Source organism: Rhipicephalus microplus, chromosome X (assembly GCF_043290135.1).
Source record: "Rhipicephalus microplus isolate Deutch F79 chromosome X, USDA_Rmic, whole genome shotgun sequence".
NCBI classification, from domain to species: domain Eukaryota; kingdom Metazoa; phylum Arthropoda; class Arachnida; order Ixodida; family Ixodidae; genus Rhipicephalus; species Rhipicephalus microplus.
Window position 1 is genome coordinate 307,022,615 of NC_134710.1, and position 23,991 is coordinate 307,046,605.

The following is a 23,991-nucleotide window of genomic DNA, read 5'->3' on the forward strand; positions in this document are numbered from 1 at the left end:
TCACGTAAGCTCGATCCACCGTGTCCTGTTGGGCACGAAAACGAAACCATTCTCATATCACAGCCTTGACAATGCCGAAAACAAGTAGACTAATTTCAATAGAATTTGTCAGTTACTTGAACAAAAAAAAACATACCAGTCACACTTGCTTCGTCAACAAGATCGCCACCTTTGAAAGTAACCAGCACGTGCAGAAGTGCTCTACAACCTCATTTCTTATTTCTCCGTGGAATATAATTGCTTGACTGCAACATGGCTACACTTACAGAACAATGTAGTAAGATATATGCGCGTTGTAAAACAGATACCGACATTGCACCCACACAAGAGAGCATGGTTGTTTAACATAGCTTGTCGGTGTTGCAGATAGATGAAAGCAAGGACTCAATTATTGGCACATAAATCAGCAGCGTCACAGATGCTACTGCGTGTGTTTGTGGTAAATTTCTGCCACCACATGAGACCCGATAGCGAAATTCACACATCCATTTCTTGGCAAGCTTCGCAAAGCAGTCTATGGCCACCTTCTGTGGGCTGAAAAACATATTCCACACGCCTCGCACGCCTCTTCTGCCCTTCACCTGATACGCTTCGCTTGGATGTTTTTCTTCTGCTTTCTTCGGTCAGCACGCGCTGCGAACAAGGAGCGCTCATTTACGAGGCCATAGATGTTCTCTGATCATACTATAGATGGAGCTTTTTGTTTTGTATATTGTCGTACTCATTTTTCTGTTGATAGCAGACACTTATATGTTTGTATGCTGTTTGCAGTAGCATGCAATGCACAACAATGCACGCCTCCAGGACATGCAAAAGCAAGGAGCATATTTTAGAAGGATAAGTCAATGAATTGATTGATATATGGGGTTTACCATCCCAAAACCACCATATGATTATGAGAGACGTAGTGGAGGGCTCCGGAAATTTCGACCACCTGGTGTTCTTTAACGTGCACCCAAATCTGAGCACACGGGCCTACAACATAGGATAAGTCAATGAACACACACACACATAGTGTTAAAAAAAATCAGAACGACAACGCTAAATCCACGCGACGGGTTATGACTAAATGACATTACAAACAACCAGTCTGTAATAAAACAGTGTTACATGGGACTCTTTCTTGGTATTGACGAATTTCACCGGATATACGTCGTCTAAATGTAGTGGCACTGTCAACAGGCATTTGGTGGTTTGGTTTGACGTGGCAGGCAAAAGCCGCTGCGCCTACAGCAGTTGCTGCTGCGTTTTCGCTGGTGCGTATGCTGTTTGTCGTCGTGCAAAGAAGAAAAAACTGACCAACTGTCACGGTGATTTGGTGGAAGGACATTGGAAAGTTGGAATTTTATTTTCCAGTTTTCCGTTTACGAAGACAGTCTTAAGAAATTAGCCACACCTACAAAACATGATGGAGAATGTCTTTCATGCCGGTTCTGTTTGTTTTGAAGGTACTTAGCAAAACGATTAGCTCGGTCAAGTGTGTCATTGTAATGTGTCACAACTCATTTTTTGGAATAAACCTGGTGTGGGGGTATAGCATGTACGTTGTTTTTCATGAAAGAGAACACGCGAGTACATGGCCTGCACTCTGCTGCCATTGTCTATAGCGCTATCAACCAGCAGCATGTTGGCTTTTGGCGTTATCTATATGAAAACAAGCCCCGCCGCGGTGGTCTAGCGGCTAAGGTACTCGGCTGCTGACCCGCAGGTCGCGGGATCGAATCCCGGCTGCGGCGGCTGCATTTCCGATGGAGGCGGAAATGTTGTAGGCCCGTGTGCTCAGATTTGGGCGCACGTTAAATAACCCCAGGTGGTCAAAATTTCCCGAGCCCTCCACTACGGCGTCTCTCAATCATATATTGGTTTTGGGATGTTAAACCCCACAAGTTAATCAATCAATCAATTATATGAAAACAAAAGAACGAGTCATGGCCGTTGGACAAGTGCTGCTAGATAATGATCCCACTCCGGTCTGATAACGGGCCGTGCGGCCAAAAGTGAACTCGCTTCCTTCAGACAGTTGATGGTGCTTAGACTGCCCTTGCAGAGTGCAGGCCACGTGCTCATGTGTTCCCTTTCACAAAGAACGACAGTGCACTTTTGTCTCAAAGCACGTTATCATAGGATTGTCATATGCGAGAACTTCTTCACGGTTTTCATAGTCAACATTGCTGCTGATGTCTTAGGTGCTTTTCCCGACATTTTCACGTCTGTTGAAACTCGCAGAAAAACAGCCAAGTCTGTTTGCCAAGTCTGTTTGCCAAGTCTGTTTGCCAAGTCTGTTTACAGGCTGTACGCATTTCCTGGTCTCGTTTCAAATGTACAAAGGTAGCCGCAGACTTGACACATACATAACCACACTATTCACAGCATGCAGTTGAAGCATTATCGAAAGGGCATCCCATATGAAAGTGTTATGGAGATCACCATTTTGGTTGGTATAAGTAACTTGGTCGGCACACTTGTAATAAGCGAGCACTTAATGTAACGGTTCGTAACTATGTAAATTTTTACTCTGCACATTTGCATATCGTACTAAAAGCCTCTTAAATCGCTAAACTGGGTCAGTTGTTCTAGCATCACTCGACAAAAACGTACACATGCAACCTAGACTGCTGCAACATTAACAACATTTCACGAATGAGTCGCATTTGCATCATGAAGATACTAGACATTTCGATTAGATTCTCGAAGCTAGAGCTCCCCATCGACATCGCTCGTATGTTCATTTCAGAGTCCCCTTTCCAACCCCTGTAACCACTGCAATTTTCTCTGTTGCAGCCTGATAAGACAGATAAGCCTGATAAGCCACCACTTGTATACAAGCGGGAGGCGCCCGGACTCGTGGTACCCAGAGGCAGTTTTTGCACCTGCTGTGCCAGCTGTCGTGTGATCATAGAGGGCGGTAGTGAGCTTGGGCTGGCGTGGCTGGGCGGAGCTAACATGCCGCGACGTCACTACAAGGGCTCCGCAGTATGTAGACAGCGCCTACAGCTGTTCACAAACATGGAATAAATAGGTCTATACAGCTGAAACTTGCTGTCACTATTTTTGTTCGGTTTGCAGCACACCCCCTCATGAACACGTCCATTCCTTGTTTATTTTGAAGAATTATGACACATGCTATTGCGAAGGGGTGTAGACATACCAATAAGTCGAGGAATGCAGCAACACATTGCGCAAGTGAAGCATAAAAAAAACAATTTCGATATCAGAAGTGCATTATAATCGTAGGAGGGAATACAATGGAGCTGTATTGCTGCGCAAGGTCATCTGAGGGACACTTCTTGAACGCCTACCTCAGATCAGAAACAGACGCCACTAGAGAACTGATGCTTGGCTTTGAGAAGCGATGGGCCTTGCGCAGCTGCTGTCCGGATGAGTTCTGAAGCACACAGAACTCTGATATTGCGTTCTTGTCGATTTGTAGCAACACAATCAAGTTTAATGACCGTACGGCGCTGGATGACGAAAGAAAAAGCCGTACTTTTAAGGTACGATCGCCAACGAGAGTAGCTCAGCTTCTCTGTGGGCTATCCTTATGAAGACACTAGCAGACGATTGCGCAACAACACGCAAGAGAATATTGTGGACATGCCCACTGTTGCCACAGCACTAAGCATTATGAACATCCCCTATTCCGACTCCTCACGACTGCAGCGGCGCCTTTGTGCGTAATCATCGGGAAAGAACAAAGGCGCGTGCAGGATTGCACTATCACACACACAACGCGTTGGCAGTAACGAAAGCAGCTTGCTAGTGCGAAGTTGAACGTTGTGGGTCGCGAACACCAAGAAACATCGCTGTATATTTGCTGGCACTGTTGCCCCATACTGCACGCTACTATCAGGGGAGGGCTCAAACACGTCTACATCTGCTGTTAGGACCACTGGAGCATCACAGTGAGTGCATCCCTTGCAAAAAGCTTGTCATCGCTGTGTTAGCCCAACAGGCTACTCGCCACATATGTGCATTCTGAGTTGAAGTGGACGTATCTGACAGTAAGCGACACACCAGTCACAGTATGTGCAGAGTAGGCAAAACACTGCGCGCAACTAGCCAGTAGACCATGGGCTGTCTGAGAACTGCATCACGTTAAAAATTTTTTTTAAACTGACACTTTTTGGAAAGTACGCAGATTCCGGTATGCATGTATCGCGAACAGCCAATTATATCTACTCTCCCACAATCGGATGATGATAACGCCAATACATATTGTTCTCTCCTGGTGGCATAATTTAGCACAATGCCGTTTTTGTGACCTCCGCGACTATCTACAGCAATGCGCCGTAGCCAATCGCGAAGTCCACACTACTTTTATAATTTTTTTATTGGAAATAACATATTTTTCCTAAAATTTCAGGCACGATACATAAAACCGAACGCACAGTCAAAATTTGTAAACTTTACGAAAAAATCGGAAGAATTGGCAGGTATGCCACTGTATCACTCACTGCATATCCCGGACCGCGCTGTATAGCTTCAAAATTGTCCTAGACATCGCCACCACATTCTATCGAACTGTTGTGCAAGAGGGCCAGAATATTGTCTGAACTTTGGCAAAAAGAAAGAAATAACTTTGTGAAAGACACATTAGGCAATATTTGCTGTGCCACTGTACTTGTATTTGCTGGTGACGACGGCGCACATCAAAAGATGCGAATTTGTACTTTGTAATGCCGCATTCCCTGGCAGGTATGTATTAACGAGGTTTCGCTAGAACAGGTACTTAAGACATTTCCATTACAGAAAGTACACCTGTGTTCCTGCATTTTAACCCCATTGAAATGCAGCCACTAAGGCCATCAATCGAACCCACACTATTGAGCATAACAGAGCGACACTATCTCTATCACAATAGACTCCCAGTCAAGAAAAATTCATTAGACGAAACTGCTGCTTAAATGGAGCAGTTGTCTCCAATATTATTGCTTTCATACTTAATTGCTACTCCAATGTTCACCTCTCAATAAAGGAACTCTTGTGAAATGGAACATATTTTGCCGGATACTGCAGGTTTTGTTTCACGAGTATACTGTATACAGCTTGCACCTTTGCATTCAATTTACTCTCACATTACATGGTTCTTGTATTCCAAAATACCTCAGTCAACTGTATACACACGCTGCCAAGGATCGGTTGACCAATTCATTTATGATAGTGTGCCAATAAAAAATTTGATAAGAGAAAATACATTAAAAAACAATGCACACCCAGGGGTGTGCATTGTTTTTTGCCAGGTGCCAAGATAGAATTTGGAGCAATTTTTAGAGCACTAAAATCTGAATTTGATACAGGTAACAAGAGAAAAAAACTTTTTATCATGAAAGACCAAATTTGAAGCAGTATTAAAAATAGTTCTATATTTAAAATGAAAATGTATGCACAAGACATTCAAACCACCTAAATTGTGCAGAGTGAACATGAGCACTGCTTTTTCAATAAAAAGTGGTACTCTGAATTACCCCACTGAGCCACCAATGAAGTTCACAGTAGCATTTGCAATGCCTATCGAATTCAATGACAGATTCTGCAAATTCATATGTGGCTCTGGCAAGCTGGTGGCCTTAAAATTTGGGAGATTCCTAAAACCCAATAGGGGTGGCAAAAAAAAATCGGTGCACATGAACTTTTTTTTTCTAGAGCAGCAAAAATGTCATCCGCTGCTCCAAATGAGTGCCAGTAACTTTTATAAACGTCAGCGATCATACTAGTACTCAAAATTATGCAGTGCATACATGCATGAGTAATTGCACAAAATATGCTGTCCCATAACTAGCGCTAACAGCCCCTCCCAAATAATATTACACCTTTCCGCAGAACACCAGTGTGTCCGCGGAACGACAGTGTACTGTGGCAAAGGTAGCTTAGGCAGCAATCTGCACGGGTTAGAACAAGGCCAAGCAATTGTTGAACCACTACACCCGCCTCCACTTTTTTTTTCCTCTCACAGTGGGGTTAGGTTTAGGGTACATCATCGACTCACTCGCAAGGTGCATTCAACCAGATAAAGTAACAACAGCGCGCGCTCGTTGGCCCAGCGACGGTGCTGGGTATCTATTCCCGGGTGAATGCAACTTGAAGCCAGAAAAATTGTTTATGTGTTGTTATGGCAACCAATGTGGTAGCTTGCAATGATTGCGTTAGCAGCCGGTCAGTCTTGTTCGTGCATGGAAAATATGGCATACTTTCCTAGCATGCCATAACCACGTTTGCCAAATCAAAAATGCACATTTCTCGCGAAGCATTCATGGTTACAACAACACATTTTTCTTTGGCTTTAAGTTCTGTCACCCAGCCGCAGTGGTAAGCCGATCAATGAAGGCGTGGCATTGCTTCTTAATCTTATACTATATTAGTCTATCACGTCTCGCGAGTGTCCTCACCTAACGAGTATATAACTTACACCATGATTCAGGGTTACGGTCTGCCCGCTTGGTTTGAGACGCAAAGTGCAGGTGGCTAATATGGTGTCTATTTTTCGCCGACATTAGCGCAGCTGAGGAAATTTTGAGGCTGCTTGAGCATTTCGGTGGAGCGCGGCACAATTTCAGCAAATTTCATGGTTTTGGTGCAGCTCAGCGCAACAATGGGGAATAGTATCAATTGGGCGCAATTGGCGCAGCTGTTGCACCTCTGCATGCCAACAACAAGAAGGAATGGATTCCAAGCCACTAACTTCTCCGGTCCACACTGCCCCATGAAGGATCGTATAGCTCGTGGCCATTGACGGTCAGGTACACAAAGCTTTACAGCAAAGTTGAGTGCACTTTCATAGTCGTTCACCCACAGCAATTCATTCAGGAGGTCACGCTGCAAACTGGAATTAGTGCCAACAACTTCCTGCAAAAAAAAGAAATGAAACACCTTGTTGGAATCTTATTTTAAGAAAAAGGCAATTGGATACACTTGGGTGCACGATTTCAAAAACATCCTATAGCAGACCTTTCAAATAAACAGCAGCCTGCATACACATACAGCTAAAGGGCCTTGCAGTACTTTCCGAGCATAAAACACAGCCTAATTAGGTTGGAATATTCGGTACTTTTTTTTTAAATACTGCAGCGCAAAAAAACCAACTAAACAAGATTTATTTATTTATTTATTAGAATACCCTCAGGGCCCGTAGGGCATTACAGAGGGGGTGGGTACAAGATATATAACACACAAGAAAAAAAGACAAAATAAAGAAACAAGTATCAGATGCGCAAATCAGGAAGGCAACATAAGTCAACTAAAAATGTATAAGAATTCAAGCACATACAAGACAAAGATAGATAATGAAAACTGCGTATAGTTACAAGCATTGCTGAGAAATTGCAGTCTTGAATAACAAAGGGTCTGTTATTGATACAACGGAAGAGGGAAGGTGGTTCCAATCGGCGGCTGTTTTCGGTAAGAAGGCTGAAGACTGAAGAAGGTAAGAAGATGACTAAGATGAGCGCTCATCTTACAACGTTTATTTGGAATTAGCACATATATACGCGCTATTCAGTACAGTACATCATCCTCAGCACATGCAACAATCACAAGCTCTTTAATGAAAACTAATGAAGGCAGCACTAACGCAACGATTCCAGAGAGTGGAGATGCACTCAGATTACCCTATTTCTCGCATCACATGCATTTTGTTCCAGCTCAGGCGAGCAATCTTGACACTACACAATGGCTAGCTAGAAATCATGCTATGTATCTTCTTTCACATTGTCAAGCATGACAATGAAAATGGCTGAAAAAGAAGAAAGATGAAGAGCACACGGACAAGAGATTGCAAGGTGGGCACGTGCAGAGAAAGAAGGTCGCCGAGGACAACGGAGAAGATGGCGAATGTTCTAGGCAGCCTGGGTCCTGCCCCAGGACTGCAACGCGTTGCGAGCCGCCAGAGTTTTCGCCTCGGCGAGCTGCAGTCTTTGTGGCTCTGGTCGTCCAGCTGGCAGGTGATGTAGCGAGTGGCCGGGGCAGTCAGCGTAACGCCATCGACCCACCTGCGAGCAAAGGCTCGCAGACACCCGTCTGTCACGTCAACGGCGCATGGGCCAGAAGAACGCGAGACATGCCTGGAGTACCAGCCAGCACAAGTCCAACATCAGGGTACAACGCCAGTGTTCCTCACCTCGGAGCGCCGTATTTTACACCAGTGGGAACGCCAGTACTAACCACCATGCCAGTACCGATCACATGCCAGTACCGACAGACAGGGTGGGGGACGGTAGTGTGTAAATGCAACCAAGGCTCGCCGCAAGCGGCCGACACTGGGAGTCGAGTTGAGCCGGAAGTTGGCATGCAGGCGAGGATACATTAGAGACGCACGTAGGTCCTGGCCGCGCTAGAATCAGAATTGTACCTGTGAATGATGTTTTGAGAAACTGTTTATCGGTAGTTTTATTCTTCTGTGTGTAATTATTTGTGTATGTGCGTGTGTGCAATAAAGATTGTGTTCTTGTGCTACACATGCATTCATTTTACTGACTCAAACAAAAGAAGCACGGCAACATCTTGAGCATTTTGATGCTAGAAAGGCTCGAAAAAAACCTTATACAACTAGAAAATTAGAGGTCACAGCAGCGTTTTAAGCTGGCAAAAAATAAAGCTATTTAGTGGGATAACAAGGAGTGGAACCCAGACGCATATGTGCGTTCCACAAGCACTCTTTGCAAGACCAGGTTCCAGTCTTATAATCTGGAATCTTGTCACGGCGTTAGTAAAGCCCCTCCATGTGTTTTCCACCAGCTAGATTAATACCCCTGTCACACGGGCGCCCACAAACACCGTTAAACTTCCTCGACCTTATGACAAGGGAGATGCGGCCCGTGTCACACGGCCACCCTTAACGCAAACGAAGTTAAACGTTCGATGATCTCCCTTTGCAGCGGAACGAAGTACTCTCGTCCCCAGTATATGCAGGTCAGAAGAATGTTTTGAGCATTAAGTTGCCACAGTGAGAACAATAATACATCTTGGCAATATTAAACATTTTTTTGTTACAGTACTCATTCATTACATGTGTTTATATATATATACGCCCAACAGAGTGCAGCTACTCTCTACACCGATGCCCTCCACACCGTGCCTCGCTTGTCGGGCGCTGCCACTTAAAAATATTTCGTCCGTGCGTGCGGCTGTTGTCGCCGTGCTTACGTTTGCTTGTGGGAGGAATGACTGACAGCACTGCATCATCGTCCCCTGTTTTGACGGCTGCAGTGGTGATGCGACCCAATCTAATTCAAGGGTAATTTAAGGGCTAAAAAAACAACTAGTCGTCGAGCACGGCGCAATCGTAAACAAACATAGCGTTGGGCACAAGGTGGCCAGTGTCGCTGCCAGCATCTCTACATTTAGCGAATGCATTTTCATTTAAAATAAGATTTATTGCTATCTTTGATTCAGACCTACTTAATGATGTGTTTTTTTTCAACTGCATAACGAAGATTCCCCCTAAAAAAAAGCAACTAGAGATGGAATTAGGACACTTCTGCGAAAATCAACAGTGCCGGCAGAGCCTCCTCGCGAGAACTATTACAATCTTGTCATTGCTGTGTGACACTGCCACAACTACATCTACTTCGAACTCCCTGTGGAGATTTACATTAACGGAGTTTAACAGAGTTTGGTGGTGGCCGTGTGACAGAGGTATAAGTAGCGCCAACTCCTTTTCCTCTCCCTTTACACCTGTCCTCCGACGAGCAGAAGCGAATGTGTCGCCATGATGTTTGTGCACCTTTTTCGGTTCATGACCAACCTCACGGCTAGCCTAAAGCCCCTTCACCGTGTCTACCTAGCGGGTGAAAAACGCATGGAGGGGCTTTAGGCTAACCCTACCACAGATAGGGTGGAGGAAGGAAAGCTCACACCACTTGACACGCCCACCCTGCCTCATTCATGCTGTCCCAGTGCTTGGCCATCGACCCCATCGGGCAGCTTCATGCGCAGCAGCAAGGTGACATTCCTCGCGAGCTTAACTCGAGACAACACTTGTGGAACGAAGAAAATTTTGAACGAAAAAATTTTTGAATGAAGAAATTTTGAAGAACACTTTCACGTGTTCAGAAACAAGGTGGAAAGAAAAAAGTGGAAGGAAGTTGCTCAGTAACTGCCTTTCAGAAGCTCCAGAACTGGAGATAGTGGAACAATGCTTGGCACTAGAGCTGGGTTCTCAAACAGAGAAGGGTAATAGATGGCAATAGGAATAGGATTGCTGTTAGAGCAGTCAAGAGCCCGATAGGTTTCCTGTGGCAGCTATGGTTGTTGAGGGCTCTTCGTCTAAATATATGCATTTGTTTAATTATGGTCAGGCAAAGAAAAATGCTCTCACGCATAAAGGCAAAGGCATTGATCAAAGCGTCTGTCTAAAAGCGCAGGACGGCAATGATTAATGTTTGGATGGAGCCCTTGCTGCGCGAACTCCATTGAACGTCTGGTTGGTCTCAAGGGGGGTTTTAGAGACTCGTCGAACCAAACAGGCGTCAGTGCGTCCTTGGTGCATCGGCTCTGTCAGCGAGGGACAACTTAATATCACTTGGCTTCGGACGCTGTAACATAAGCCTAAAGTCGAATGACCGGTCGATTTTGGAGAATGGATTTCTACAGCTTTTCAATATTCAAGCAGTTTCTTTTTTTTTTTTTTTTTCAAATGTGTTATAGATGGAATTTCAGTTGGTATAGTTAAGTGTGATCATTCACTGCTTCTGTGAAATTCATGGTTTATGACACTACATAGACATCAAAGTATGGTGCACTTTGCTGCAATTAAGTGCTGGTGATGTCCACTGAAGCGTGTGTGACGTGTGGTGTAGACTTGGTGATGTGCAGTGCGGTCTTGTCATCGAAACGTTTTTGCACAGCAAAAACTCGAAAAGCGGAGGCTGTTGCCAGGGACGACAAGAAAAATGGCCGAAAATATATATATATATATATATATATATATATATATATATATATATATATATATATATATATATATATATATATATATATATATATATATATATATATATATATATATATATATATATATATGCACGACACACAGACAAAAGACAGCGGATGTTCAATGCAGCCAGAGGACTGCAACGCGTCGAGTCGCCCGAGTTTTCACCTCGGCGAGCTGCGGTCTTCGTGGCTCCTGTCGTCCACCTGGTGATTGTGTAGCGAGTAGGCGGAACAGGTCCGCATCACGCCGCCAACCTGTCTGCGAGCCTGGGTTCGCAGACACCCGTCTGCCACATCAATGGTTCACGGGCCAGAAGGACGTGGGACGTGCCTGGAGTACGTATCGGCACCAGTTCAACACCTGGAAACGACGCCCGTGTTCCTTACCTTGGAGCGCCGTATTTTACACCAATGGGGACGCCAGTACAAACGACCATGCCAGTATTGACAGACAGGGTGAGGGACGGTAGCGTGTAAGCGCAAACGCAAACGGCCGTTACTGGAAGTCGAGTTGAGCCGGTAGTTGACACGCGGGCGAGGATACATTAGTGATGCACGTAGGTCCTGGCCGTGCTAGAACTAGAATAGGACGTGCACATTATTGTGGTTTGGAACACTATCGGTAGCTTTATTCTTCTGTGTGTAATTATTTATGATTATGCGAGTGTGCAATGAAGGTCATGTTCTTGTGCCACACAGATTGTTCATTCCGCTGACTCAAACAAAACGAGCCGAGCGACATCTTGACACACATGCATTTTTCACATTGTTAGCATGCTCTCTTGACCTCCCAAGTGAAAAGGTAGAGACTTGCGTATGGCAATTCCTATGTGTACGTCCTGCTCTCATTCTCTGGGCGCACGCCCGCGAAAGGAAGAGAGAGCAGCGCTCATCTTGAAATTTTATCAATTTTCACGGCGCCTAATGTTGCGAATTTCGGCAGATGTGATCGTGAGCACCCGATGCATCGCACTCATCAGCTTAAAACTGTCAAACCTGGTGAGTGGCCCTTCAAGAGGAAACGGACAATGTGGGATTTAGTGACATGGATGGGCCCCGACTTTAAAAGTCGCTTTTTGTTTGTGTAGATTTGATCAACGGCTTTTCCGTAACGTTGCAGAAGGAAGATATTGATTACTAGGGTTGTTTTTTTTTGCTTTGCTTGATCAGCAATGGTCAAGCAGCAGATGCATAACCATTTTTTTAGCCTGGGCACACTTTGTTTACCGCTACCTTGATAGAATGGTCAAGCATCCACCACTGCCATGTTAAGCATATTACTGCTGTTACAGGGCCCCTACAGGTAAAAACCGCAAAAGAACAATTCCAGCCTGGCACTCTGTTGAGCCAAGTTCAAAGTTCCTTGGAATCGCACCCACCATTTCGTGAAAAATGTGACAAAATGGGACCACCTGGCTTTAAAATAAGGTCACCTTCATATTTTTCTTCCCCAAAAAACTCGATTTCAATGAGAATCTGGCTTCCCCTGAAGGCACCACCATGCCTAGGTCAGCATCCTTGCAGAATAATGAGAAATATAGGGCCATCGGATGGCATGGCTGCTCAGGTGAAACAGGATCATGATTACTCCCACACAGTCCACCTCCGTGTGAATGAACCATGGGCACCTTGTTTCCTGAATAGCCTCCCCGCTAGCAATGAATTATGAATTAAAAAATGTAGGTGCGAGATTCTACCAAAGGCAATCGTTAGCCAATATTTTGAAATGGCGAGTACAATGTCACTGACTTTATGGGTTCAATCAGCATGCTCTATTGTTCAATTCTAGCTGGCTTGCTACATAGGCCGAAGCTCGGGTACACAGTTCTTTCATTCCTAGAGCAGTCGAGACACCACAAGCTACAGCAATGATCTAGTTGGCCAAAACACTTAAAATGAGTACAAGCAAGCTAAATTAGATAGAAACTGTCGACTGCTACAATTTTGGGCAACAGGGAATCATTAGGGTTGCTAAATTATGCGCAGGGTACCTGGCTACTAACCAACCACTATCCTTCGATGTTCAACAGAATCTATATTTAACAAAATGTCGCATCATCACTCACAGGAGCAGTGAACTGTACACTTACACAAACCATCTCCCGCCAACCTGGTTCTGAGTAGTCATCCTGGAACCATAAGACTAATGCTTAGCCCACTGAACAGACACGGAAGGCACTGATGTGCTGGAATGATCCAACAGGCTCACCTCGATGTATTTCTTAAAAAACAAGTATCTCAGTGCATTCTTACTTCTCTTGTAATGAACATGAGGACAAGTTTCTGTGAAGGTAAGAAGAAGCCATAAACAACACATCACTTACACAATTTCTCACAGCCAGAGAGAGCAAAAAAGCACAACGGTAGTAAAAAAAAAAAAAAAAAAAGACCTAGTCCGTACTTACCACCAGGCAGACCATACTGCTTGAGCAGCCTTGATATGATTTTTTCCAATGTCTTAGGATGGTTCCTATCCCTGCTGATCATCTTCCCATTCAAGTTGCTGAAAAAAAAAAACTGTTTCAGGCCAAGACCAATACAATGCAAGTAATGAGAGCAGGTGAAATGTGACCTACCTTATTACACCATCAGCCAGATTCCCATCATGGTATAAATTGTCCAGGAATATCAATAATTCCTTCTGAAGCTTGGGTTGGCCTTCCAGGTAGCTCTCAAGCAAGGCCATTTTGTCCATGAGAAAAAGGGGAATTGGTATCTATACAGTGAAAAACAGGTTCAGTAGAAAACAAACAACCAAATATGTATACAGTACTTACGTCTTCAAGGGTGAAGTTTCCGTGCAGTTTCAGGCTAGCGACAACAGTGCTTGCCTGAAACAAAGGCATTTCGCCAACTTATAACAAGTGCTTAAAACAAGGTCTCATTAAACTCAAGGGGTAACACAGTTTTGCACCACCATTTTTTCTGAATTACCTGAGGTGAATGTGAAAACATTATGTACTCCACAAAAAGGAAACTATGGTGAGTGCCCAACATTCTATCCGTCATCATTCAATGGTAACAAAACCTCCTTGAGAAAGTTTCAGTGCGACTTGAGGCTCGCACACAAAAAAAAAAAAAAACTGGCTTTACCCAATTCAAAAAGTGAGCTGACAAATGTTCCAAACCAACACGGTGCCCTTCAAAAATGAGCTCCATCCGGCACCAATACCGACTTGATCCAATTTCAGTAGCGTTGCAAATAAAGGGCACTGTCATCGCATCATCACACAGCCTGAGCACAAAGTACTCATGCCGTGTGACAACACAATGCAAAACAGTCGTCAAAATTCCAAGGATGTGAACGAGTTACAAATGTAACCACTGCCTCCTGCATACCATGCCAGAGTGTTTAGGAACCTTCACGAATATTGTAGATTGTTCTGAAAAAGCTTGAGCGTATAATGAGAACAGTACAGCTTATTTTAGAATTATCGCGGCCACCAACAATAAAGCTAGAACCTTCATTTCATTTCCACACGTAAAATACAGACCCACCTTACCACTGATCGTATCACAGCACCTCTACCAGATGTCAAGTGGTTGTAACAGTTATGATGATGGTACTCAAATAATTAAAGCACTGATATGATTGATATATAAAGTTTAACATCCCCAAACCACCATATTATTATGACAGACACCGTAGTGGAGGGATCTGGAAATTTCGACCCAAATTTGAGCACACGAGCCTACAGCATTTCCACATCTATCAAAAATGCAGCTGCCAGATCCATGATTCAAACGCACAACCTGTGGGTCAGCAGCCGCGTACCTCAGCCACTAGACCACTGTGGCAAGCCAACAACTAAACACAAAACTTTTTATTGGGCGAGCCTGTGCCGAAGAAACAAAATACAAGCAATACACATTGTACCACCGTCTCCTCTACATTAAGATGCCTGGCACATCGCCCACGCTCCTTTTGTTTGCCTAGACCCACTGTGCTTTCCCGACTTTCCCCAAGGTTGCACCAACTCCTGAAACTAAGATACTCCATCACAGACAGTCGCTGTGCCAATCGCTTGAAAGAGATTTGAGTACGTGACTGTCAGTATCTTTTGCACTTAAGGGAACAGGGTAAGCCCCATACCTGCCATGTTTTTTAGGCAAAGTTTATGAACCTCTTTCTCCATAACTATATAAGCTATACTAATTAGGTAGTTTACTATCATTGTGATCGTGAGCTGTTCCTTATCTTACTGAATCACATTTAGCACTGAAAATTGTAATGCTCTTTTTTTGTAAATTTTTTACTTCAGATTTAATTATCACTTCATAATAGCTATTATATGTGTCACAGAAGAGCAGTTTCTCACACAACAACAATTCTGCTCCAGCATATTCTCTAATAGGTTATCTAAACACTGGCCAAAATCTATGGTTCTTGTTACTTCTGTTGCTGAGAAAAAAGAACATAAGTACAAGGAAAGTATGTTTTGAGATATTCGCATTTTAAGTTGAAAATCTGCATTAAATGAAAAGCACGAGATTAACAGCCAATTGACGGACCCGTTTAATAAGCACCAGCCAAATACTCATCACCAATATTTTTTTTTCCTTTTTGTGTCAAAACGTTTTGCCTGGCGAGCCTCCTTTGTCCCCTGCTATGCAACCCTGTCAGTAAAGTACTGGCTAAGTACTGTAGACGCAGGTCAAAAGTGCATAGGCCGTGCACTTAAATGCCCTGGCGAAATTCCAAAAGAGTTCAGCACATTCACATGGGCTATATTGTCATCATTAAAGTGAGCACAGCTGAAAGAGTGCATAATATTTACTTGCATAATTGGAGCACTCGCATAATAGATGCACCCCTAGTTTGGTTGCATAAAATTCAATTTTTTTTAATTTTGTGCATAATAGGTGCACCCCGATCTTGGCCGTATCAGAAACAATTCTACCCCCCAGCAGTACAGTTGGAATGCGGTCCCCGTACCCTGAAGAAAAAAAGGCAAATCAACAAGCAAATAAAAAAATTCAAAGTGAAACAACCTAACCTGATACCCCCCAAGTTACCCTGCTCCTTGGAGGTCACGTGTACAAGGCCGGGGGCTCGATCGCCATCTCCACCATCAGAGAAAAAGAAATAAACGCCATTTTTCAAGCAGTGTACGTATGTTGTGGTCGTGCATTCAACTTTGGTTCCACCATGGAGAAGTACTCAATCTACATGGCTGGAAACTGGAGGCAGTGCTGTATGCACTGGAGCACGGCAACAGGGCTGCAAGCATGCATTACGGTGTTGGAGAAACCAGCATTCAGTACTGGAGGGATCAAGAAGAAAAACTTAAGGCGACGAAGAAGACACGACGGGCTTTCCGCGGTGCCAAGACAGGCAGGTATCCGAAGGTTGAAGAGCAACTGGTCCGGCAAATACGAGAGCCATGACAAGACAGCTGCGCGGTGTCATTGAATATTGTAGATTGAGACATGCAGAATAGCCCGAGCACAGCGCATCGAAGGAAAAAGAGTTCAAAGCCAGCTGCGGATGGACAACTCGTTTTATGCGGCACCATGGCCTCGCACAGCGAAGGCAGACCACCTTGCCAGCGCTTGCCCGCAGCATATGTGGACAAACTGGTCGACTTCCACCGTTTCGTTGTAAATCTCCGACAGCAGAAAGACTAAAGGAGCTAAAGGAGCTGCGCACAGATGTTGCAGTGATTCCAGGCGGCCCCACATCGATACTGCAGCCTTTGGATGTGTTCTTAAATAAGCCTTTCAAGAACAATGAACAATGTTCGAAGGCTGTACACCACCTGGATGGCTGGAGGACAACATCAGCTAACTCCATGTGGTAAGATTAAGAGGCTGCCTGTGGAAACGCTGTGCACTTGGATCGTGGAAGCGTGGCAGGCGATCTCCGACGAAGTCGTCGGGAAAAGCTTCAAGAAGACAAGTATCTCGAGTGCACTGGATGCGAGTGAGGATGACATGTGGGGTGAGGATGATTCGGACACCAAAAACGAATCCCCGCTCTGCGAGAAAGAATGTGTGCTCTCCGACTCTTGACTCCGAATAGAGAAAAGAAGGAACACGTCGGACTTTTGTGTATAAATAAATTTTACGTGTGAGTGTGCAGTGGACGGCTCTCGCTTGTTCATTAATAGGTACATATGTATGTTTGTTTTATGCTGAATTAATTGGCAAATGATAAAGTCGCCTTTTACTTGAGAAATGTGCAGATTTAAAGGGCGAGAACCAAGTCGAAAAAAATTTTGAGAATTTTACCCGCCTGATTGGCGCACCCCTAAATTCGAGCCAGATTTTCTGAAAAGAAAGTGCGCCTATTATGCGAGTAAATACAGTATTTGCAATGTTTGGTGCCCAAGTAACCATGTTTTTTTTTTTTCTTTGTTTTTGGAACTCACTCCCACACCACAATTTAACAACTCATTATGGTTTGAGTTTTCCCATGGAGCAATTTAGCTACTTCCCGGATGAGCTACTTCCAGATAATTTTGCTTAACAGCCTCAATAACAGATGCTTGAAGGCATTCTTTATAAATGAATAGTTCGCCATTCGACTGGGCTTTGATCAATTAACACCAAGATTCGGTGTCCTTCAAGCAATTGAAAATTAAAGGCCATGGGATTGATTGGTAGCCTTTGATGCCATGTGAAAATATGTGGACCGGACAGCTTTGCGTATGTCCTTCAAGCTGGCTCTATTTCTTTTAATGGCCCAACGATAATAGTTTTGGTGCTTGCCAATAATGGCACTACTAAGACGTCCCAAACCAGACAAATTTTCCAAAAGAGAGCTTGATGCCCCTGCTTTCTTTCGTTTTCGCAGTTCTGGGCTCATTCTTTTCCGAATGTTCCTTCTATATGTGCTCCAGCTAGCAACCTAATATCTCCATATGGCTATGATGCTTGAACTGCAAGGAATCCCTTGCTGCGTAGAACAGGAACAAGGCAGCCTGCCGCTCAAGTTCTGAAATCTGTTATTTTTAGATTAAAAAAAAAATGAATCCTACCAAGACAAAAAAAGGCTGCAAATTTCCAATAATGCTAAAAGAAAAAAAATGATTCTTTTCAATATTTTCGCTTACTCTGTCCCCTTAAAAGCTTAGCAAAGATCAGCAGAGTGAAAACAGACAAGTTCTCAAGACAAAATGCAAAGAAAAAATAAACTATCAAACAATGTTAATTTACTACAGCCAAAATTCAAACTAAACATTCTCTACCAATAATAGTTGCGGTATGTTGAAGGTAACCAGTTATCACAAGATGGTAATAATTAATAAATTAAATATTTCCCTGCCCTTTGGTAGTCCAAGGGGAGGGGGAAATACTGTTCCACAAGGAAACCACTACTGCCCTATTTTGCCGTTATATACAGCCCTATTACTAAAATAAGTGACAAAAGTTGTATGACAAGCATTATTCGCTGCCCGAAAACCCCCGCTGCAGCCTCGCGTTGACGTGCTATGCAATGAAGATGAAGCAACCTTGTGGTTGTTCAGTTGGAAAATTTTTTTTTTTCTCCCTTAAAATTAAAAGTACTCTTGAAATTTTCTCCTTATGTAACTGACTAACTGCCCTATGCAACAATATAAGAGCCGTATTTTGACTTGGACCACTACATTGTAAAAATATAAAAATATATGAAGCAGGAAATGTAAATATTTTACTGGCAAAAAAATCTGTTCATATAAGAAACTGTAAACATGCAACATATTACAATTTTCGGCCAAAGCAAAAAAGGAAATTAGAAGAAAAAGAAAAATGAATAAACTATCATAGTCATGAAAGGGTAGTGCCTTGAGATTTGTGGAAAAAAATGTTCTGTAGTAATTACTACAACCAGTATTATTACATAAATCATTTAGCGTGACACAGTTTCACTTCGGTGCCCAAAGTTTGAAGTGCCCTCTAGGTAAGAAAAAACTTTTTTCGAGAATTATTACTCCTCAATAACAACTTCCCACATTCACATATGCCTGCACGATTTTTTTTCAGCACGATCCAAGATGGTAGAAAATTGACCGGGTACACTTTATATGGTGTGACCCATATTATATAAATGTGGGAAGAGAAGATGGCAATTGTATTGATTTTATTTTCCAATTGTTTCAACCAGTGGACTGGTCTTGGTCAAGGCTTACTCTTAATCTCTTCGTCATTTATGTCTTCATGAAGCACGTGAGCAATGCGAGCGCTAAGCGTTGAGCCTATCAGGATTTCGAGCTTGTGGTTTGCACTCTGTTATTTCCACTTGTGCAATTGGATACTCACAAAATCCAGTGAAACCACAAGTTTATAGCGTGCAATAATCATGCGAGACGAGAGGAAGAATGAGGGCACATGGCAAAGCAGGACAGAAAGCAATTTACAATTGATATTTCTCGTATATGGTCCATTGAAGAGTATGTGCCCTAATCATGTCACGTGAATCTCTAATCTGGCATCACAAAGAGCGCCAAAAAAACAAAAAACGACAGAAGAGAATAACACTCAATTGTTTATCATCAAAAACTGTTTTGGACTCCTTATATAGACAGGGCATGCAAACACGAACACAAGAGAAAAGTGAAGACGCTAGAAACGCCGCTATGAAACATCTTAAAGTTGTAGAAAGGTGAATTTATGTATTTCATGCGCAGATACCGCGCTCGGGTCAAAATAAGACAAACAGTGCTACGCCGCAGTTATTGAGCGTCGGCGGTGTGGCCTCTGTTCGAACTTCGGAGGCAGCACGAATAGTGTAGGCAAAAACAGGTGGCGGCGGCAGCACATAGCTCTACAGCATACCCAGCATTCTTTTATGTGTGTGTGCCTTATAGCCAGTCTATGTACATAATCTACATGTGTGCTTTTTACATGTATCTGTATATATAAGCACACATGAATATCTAGGAATTTCTCGACTGGGGCAGAAGCCTTCTAATCTACGTTCTTCACCTTGGCTACGCCAATGTCTGATAACATTATCTGCAGATATTCCATTAGTGCATGAGGCAGTATAATATGTCACCGTATGTCTCGGCTAATCAGGGCAGTCACTGTCTTTGTGGCAAGTAAACCCATTCATGGCAGGTATTTCTTTTGAACTAGCAGCTAATTTATCTGCTAGTTCGTTCTCATGGTAACTTTTGATTATCGTACACAAAGTTTCGCATCTGTAGGTACCTCATGCAAAAAAAAAGAAGAGAACAGTGGTTTAGCAACGAAATTTTGTAGTGTGAACATCACAAGAATGAGAAGAGTGATTAAAACAGGAGGAGAGCCAACTTTAAATTCAATTTTTTATCTTAAAAGTGGCATATATGTGTGTCCACACGTAGTACAGTTTTCTTACAGTGAATTGAAGCCTAAAATGTGGCGAGAAAATTCAGGTTTCAATACAGGGAGACAGGAAAAACAGTGACTTATGCACACTCTGAATGTTTAACTGCAAGGCATGCACGCACGGTGGCAAGGTGCAAGATAGTGTGAGAACACAGCACCGCGAGCATAAACAGAAGCGGGCTGGGCAGGTGATCGCCTGCCATACCTGCCGACCTGGCAACATAAAAATGGGTATAACCCCAGAGCGAGGAAGGGCGTGGGGGGCTACGAACTTTTTTTATTTGTAACTGTGATGAATTTGCCTTCAGCGACAAGCATAATCATGTTTTGCTGACATGAGTCAAATCAATGCGTTGAATTATTTCCCCCCATTTTTGGCACAAGAAGGAAATAGAAAACATCACAAAAAACAAGAGGGGGTGGGGGTCCTAATTGCAAGCACAAACATTGTTGTGGTGGTCTCATAATGAGGCGTATCCATCGACTGGGTAAGCACGTAGGAAAGCGGCCTGTAATAGTGTATCTGCTAGACTTTACAGAAAAGAAAGAGATAATGAAAAACGCAAGCAAACTGAAGGGCTCAGATATCTTTGTTAAGAACGATTACTCAAAATCAACGCTAAAAAAACGCTGTCTGCTCTGGCACAGCGCAAAGGCCAAGATAGAACAAGGGAAAAGAATCAACCTGATACACGATAAACTAAAGATCGATAAGGATATGTATTTTTGGAATTAGGTGCAAAATAGGCTGGAAAAAATTACCGGCTACAAGAACACCGCACCCCAACAGTCTAAAACCCGATGTAATGTGCATGCGCACAAGCAACTTCATCTACTTAATTTGAATGCCCGCAGTGTTATGAATAAAACCGAGCCCCTCGAAATCCTATTACTGCAGTACGATCCTCACATTACTGTTATAACTGAAACGTGGTTACATGAACAGGTAGTTGAATGATGGCGACATTTTTCCACCTTCCTATACGGCTTTTCGTAAAGACAGGCAATCAAGGGGAGGTGGTGTGGCCGTCCTGATCCAACAAAAATTTAATGCTGTCTTGTTGGATGATGTACCGGAACTTGAATGTATCTGTATTAAAGTAACTTTGTGGGGCCACTCATTCATCGTATGTGCATTATATTGACTGCCGGACTCAACTCTTGAACACCTATTAAAACTAAAGGAACACATGTCTAAATACCATGGCAACAAAGTTTTTTTGATTGGCGATTTCAATCTCCCCGGAGTAGAGTGGGAACGTTTTGAAACCTTTACAGCCAATATCAGCAATGCAAATGCAGTGTTTGACATCATGCTCGCACATAATTTGGTACAATTGGTTCATGAACCAACGCATTATCAGGGTACTGCTAAGTCTATCTTAGATCTGGTATTTAATCCCTGTGATTTCAGTACACATACCGTAGTAATTGATCAAGAGCTGTCTGATCACTACCTTGTGTCAGTTTCTATCCCTATGGTACTGCTTTCGGAAACTGCCAACTCGTCCTTTCATTGTGTGAAAGACTATACACGTGCCAATAATGCTTGCATTATCGAGCACCTAGAAACCTGTCTGATAGATTTTGTAGCTACCGATGTTTGTAGATTGTAGCTACCGATGTTTGTAGATTGTGGGACCAATTTAAACGCATATGCTTCTACTGTATCAAAAAATTTATACCGTCTAAACGTAAAAAGGTGCATAAACATACTCCCTAGATGACGAGAAGCATCATTCATCTCAAGTGTAAAGTTGAAAGATTAAAGAAAAAGCATGCTGACCCCAAAGATATAGCCGACGCTCTAGATAAGCTTGCACATGCCGTACACACCTCGAAGGAATACTACTTCAATACGTCACTCGCAAACTTCATAAAGAATGATCCAAAGAAGTTCTGGAACTATATTAGCGAAAAAAAGAAACCCATATCATAGGTGTTTGTCAATGGTATCTGATCAGGCTGCCATTGCTCAACACCTCAATAAGTATTTTCATGGTGTATTTTCAACTCCTAGTGCTTCCCCATCTGTCATAAATAAGAACAATGCTGCAAATGTAAACCTTATTTCTTATTCTGGTGTCGTTGCTATGTTGTTGAACTCAAAGACAGACTTCTTGCGGTACCGACAATATCCCCAACATATTTCTGCGTCGCTTTGCAGAGTCTGTTGCAAAATACTTAGTCATAATTTTTCGCGTCTCTCTGTTGTCAGTGGAATTGCCAGATGAGTGGAAGTCGGCACGAATTGTTCCTATATTCAAGAAAGGTGACCGTCTAGTACTACAAAATTATCGACCAATCTCCTTAACATCATGCTGTAAGCTTATAGAACACATAATAGCTCATAAATTAAATGAGTTCTTAGAAGAACGTTCAGTTTTAACAAATCATCAACATGGGTTTCGAAAAGGATTTTTTACAACAACACAATTGGTTACTATCGTTCATACCTTTGCAGCTTGTCTTGATGCTAACAGCCAAATTAATGTAATATTCTTAGCCTACAGTAAAGCATTCGACACTGTTCCACACGATAAACTAATTATAAAGCTTCGGCTAGTTGGCATGCCAGAATTATTTATCTCCTCGATCTCAGCTTATCTACTCATTCGCAACCAATATGTTCAGGTAGGAGAAAAACAATCGGGCTGCCTTCCGGTGACTTCTGGCATTCCGCAGGGGAGCGTACTAGGCCCCCTTCTGTTTCTGGTCTACATTAATGACATTGTCGATGTAATTAGCACACCGGTACAAATTCGTCTATTTGCTGACGATTGTGTTTTGTTTAGAGATGTAACCTGCATTAGTGACCAATGTGACCTTAATACTAACTTAGGCAATGTATCAAAATGGTGTGAACAATGGGGAATACTTCTTAATGCAAACAAATGTGTGTATCTCCCTATAACGAGCAAAAAAGCCCCATTAGACTACACATACAATTTAGCTGAAGCACCTTTACTATAAATACTTAGGCTTAACGTTAACAAGTACCTTATCCTGGAATTTGCACATAACATCTGCTCTGCCGCTTTCCATAAATTATGCCTTCTCCGCCACAAGCTCAAGACTGCTCCGCCTAGTGTTAAACTCCTCTCCTACTGTTCCTTAATTAGGCCTAAACTTGAGTACGCCTCCATAGTTCGGGATCCCCACACAAAAATTAATGTTCGAAACTTAGAAAGAATTTAAAGAAATGCAGTACGATTCATATATAGTAAATTTATGTCAACCGACTCCCCCACTGCGTTACTAACGGCAAATGGTATAGAACTACTAGGAATTCAAAGAAAAAAAAAGTCAACTACAGTTTCTTTCAGACATAGTAAACCACAGGCTATCCTTAGACACCGCACCATACGTATCCCCTTTGTTAAGCAGACCCACTTGGCACCACTATCCTCATTCTCTAACGCCAATCTTCTCAAGGACTGATACTTTTCGGTACTCCTTCTTCCCACAAACAATAGATGATTAGAATAAACTAACCGAAGCATTTCCTCAATGCCCTTGATCATTTGTGTAAATACTATTCTTCCATGACTTCCTTGAAATTGTATCATCACCTTACAGTGTAGTTCAATTGCAACTTTTTTTTAAAAGTCATAACCCCTCTGTCTTATATGCAAAGAAATTGTGTAAAAAACGCTTTGCAACCTTGTTTCATTCTGTTTAGTGTGTTTCATGTATGCTCACCCTGCTTGGATTTTTATCCGCAGTATTCTATAAATAAATAATAATGGCTTGTAGTGGGCGAACACA

General features: G+C 42.9%; 1 protein-coding gene across 4 annotated transcripts in view; it reads right to left on the reverse strand.

Annotated features, from left to right (window-relative positions):
• LOC119162132 (exonuclease mut-7 homolog) overlaps window positions 1–23,991 on the reverse strand; it is a 151,489-nt gene that overhangs the window by 109,214 nt on the left and 18,284 nt on the right. For all 4 annotated transcript variants that reach the window (XM_075879474.1, XM_075879472.1, XM_075879471.1 and 1 more), the window contains exons 4-9: window positions 13,707–13,760; window positions 13,506–13,645; window positions 13,335–13,432; window positions 13,139–13,212; window positions 13,020–13,058; window positions 6,680–6,843 (exon numbers count right to left, since the gene is read on the reverse strand). In XM_075879474.1, the coding sequence (XP_075735589.1) occupies window positions 6,680–6,843; window positions 13,020–13,058; window positions 13,139–13,212; window positions 13,335–13,432; window positions 13,506–13,645; window positions 13,707–13,760 (569 nt within the window). The remainder of the gene's footprint in view (window positions 1–6,679; window positions 6,844–13,019; window positions 13,059–13,138; window positions 13,213–13,334; window positions 13,433–13,505; window positions 13,646–13,706; window positions 13,761–23,991) is intronic.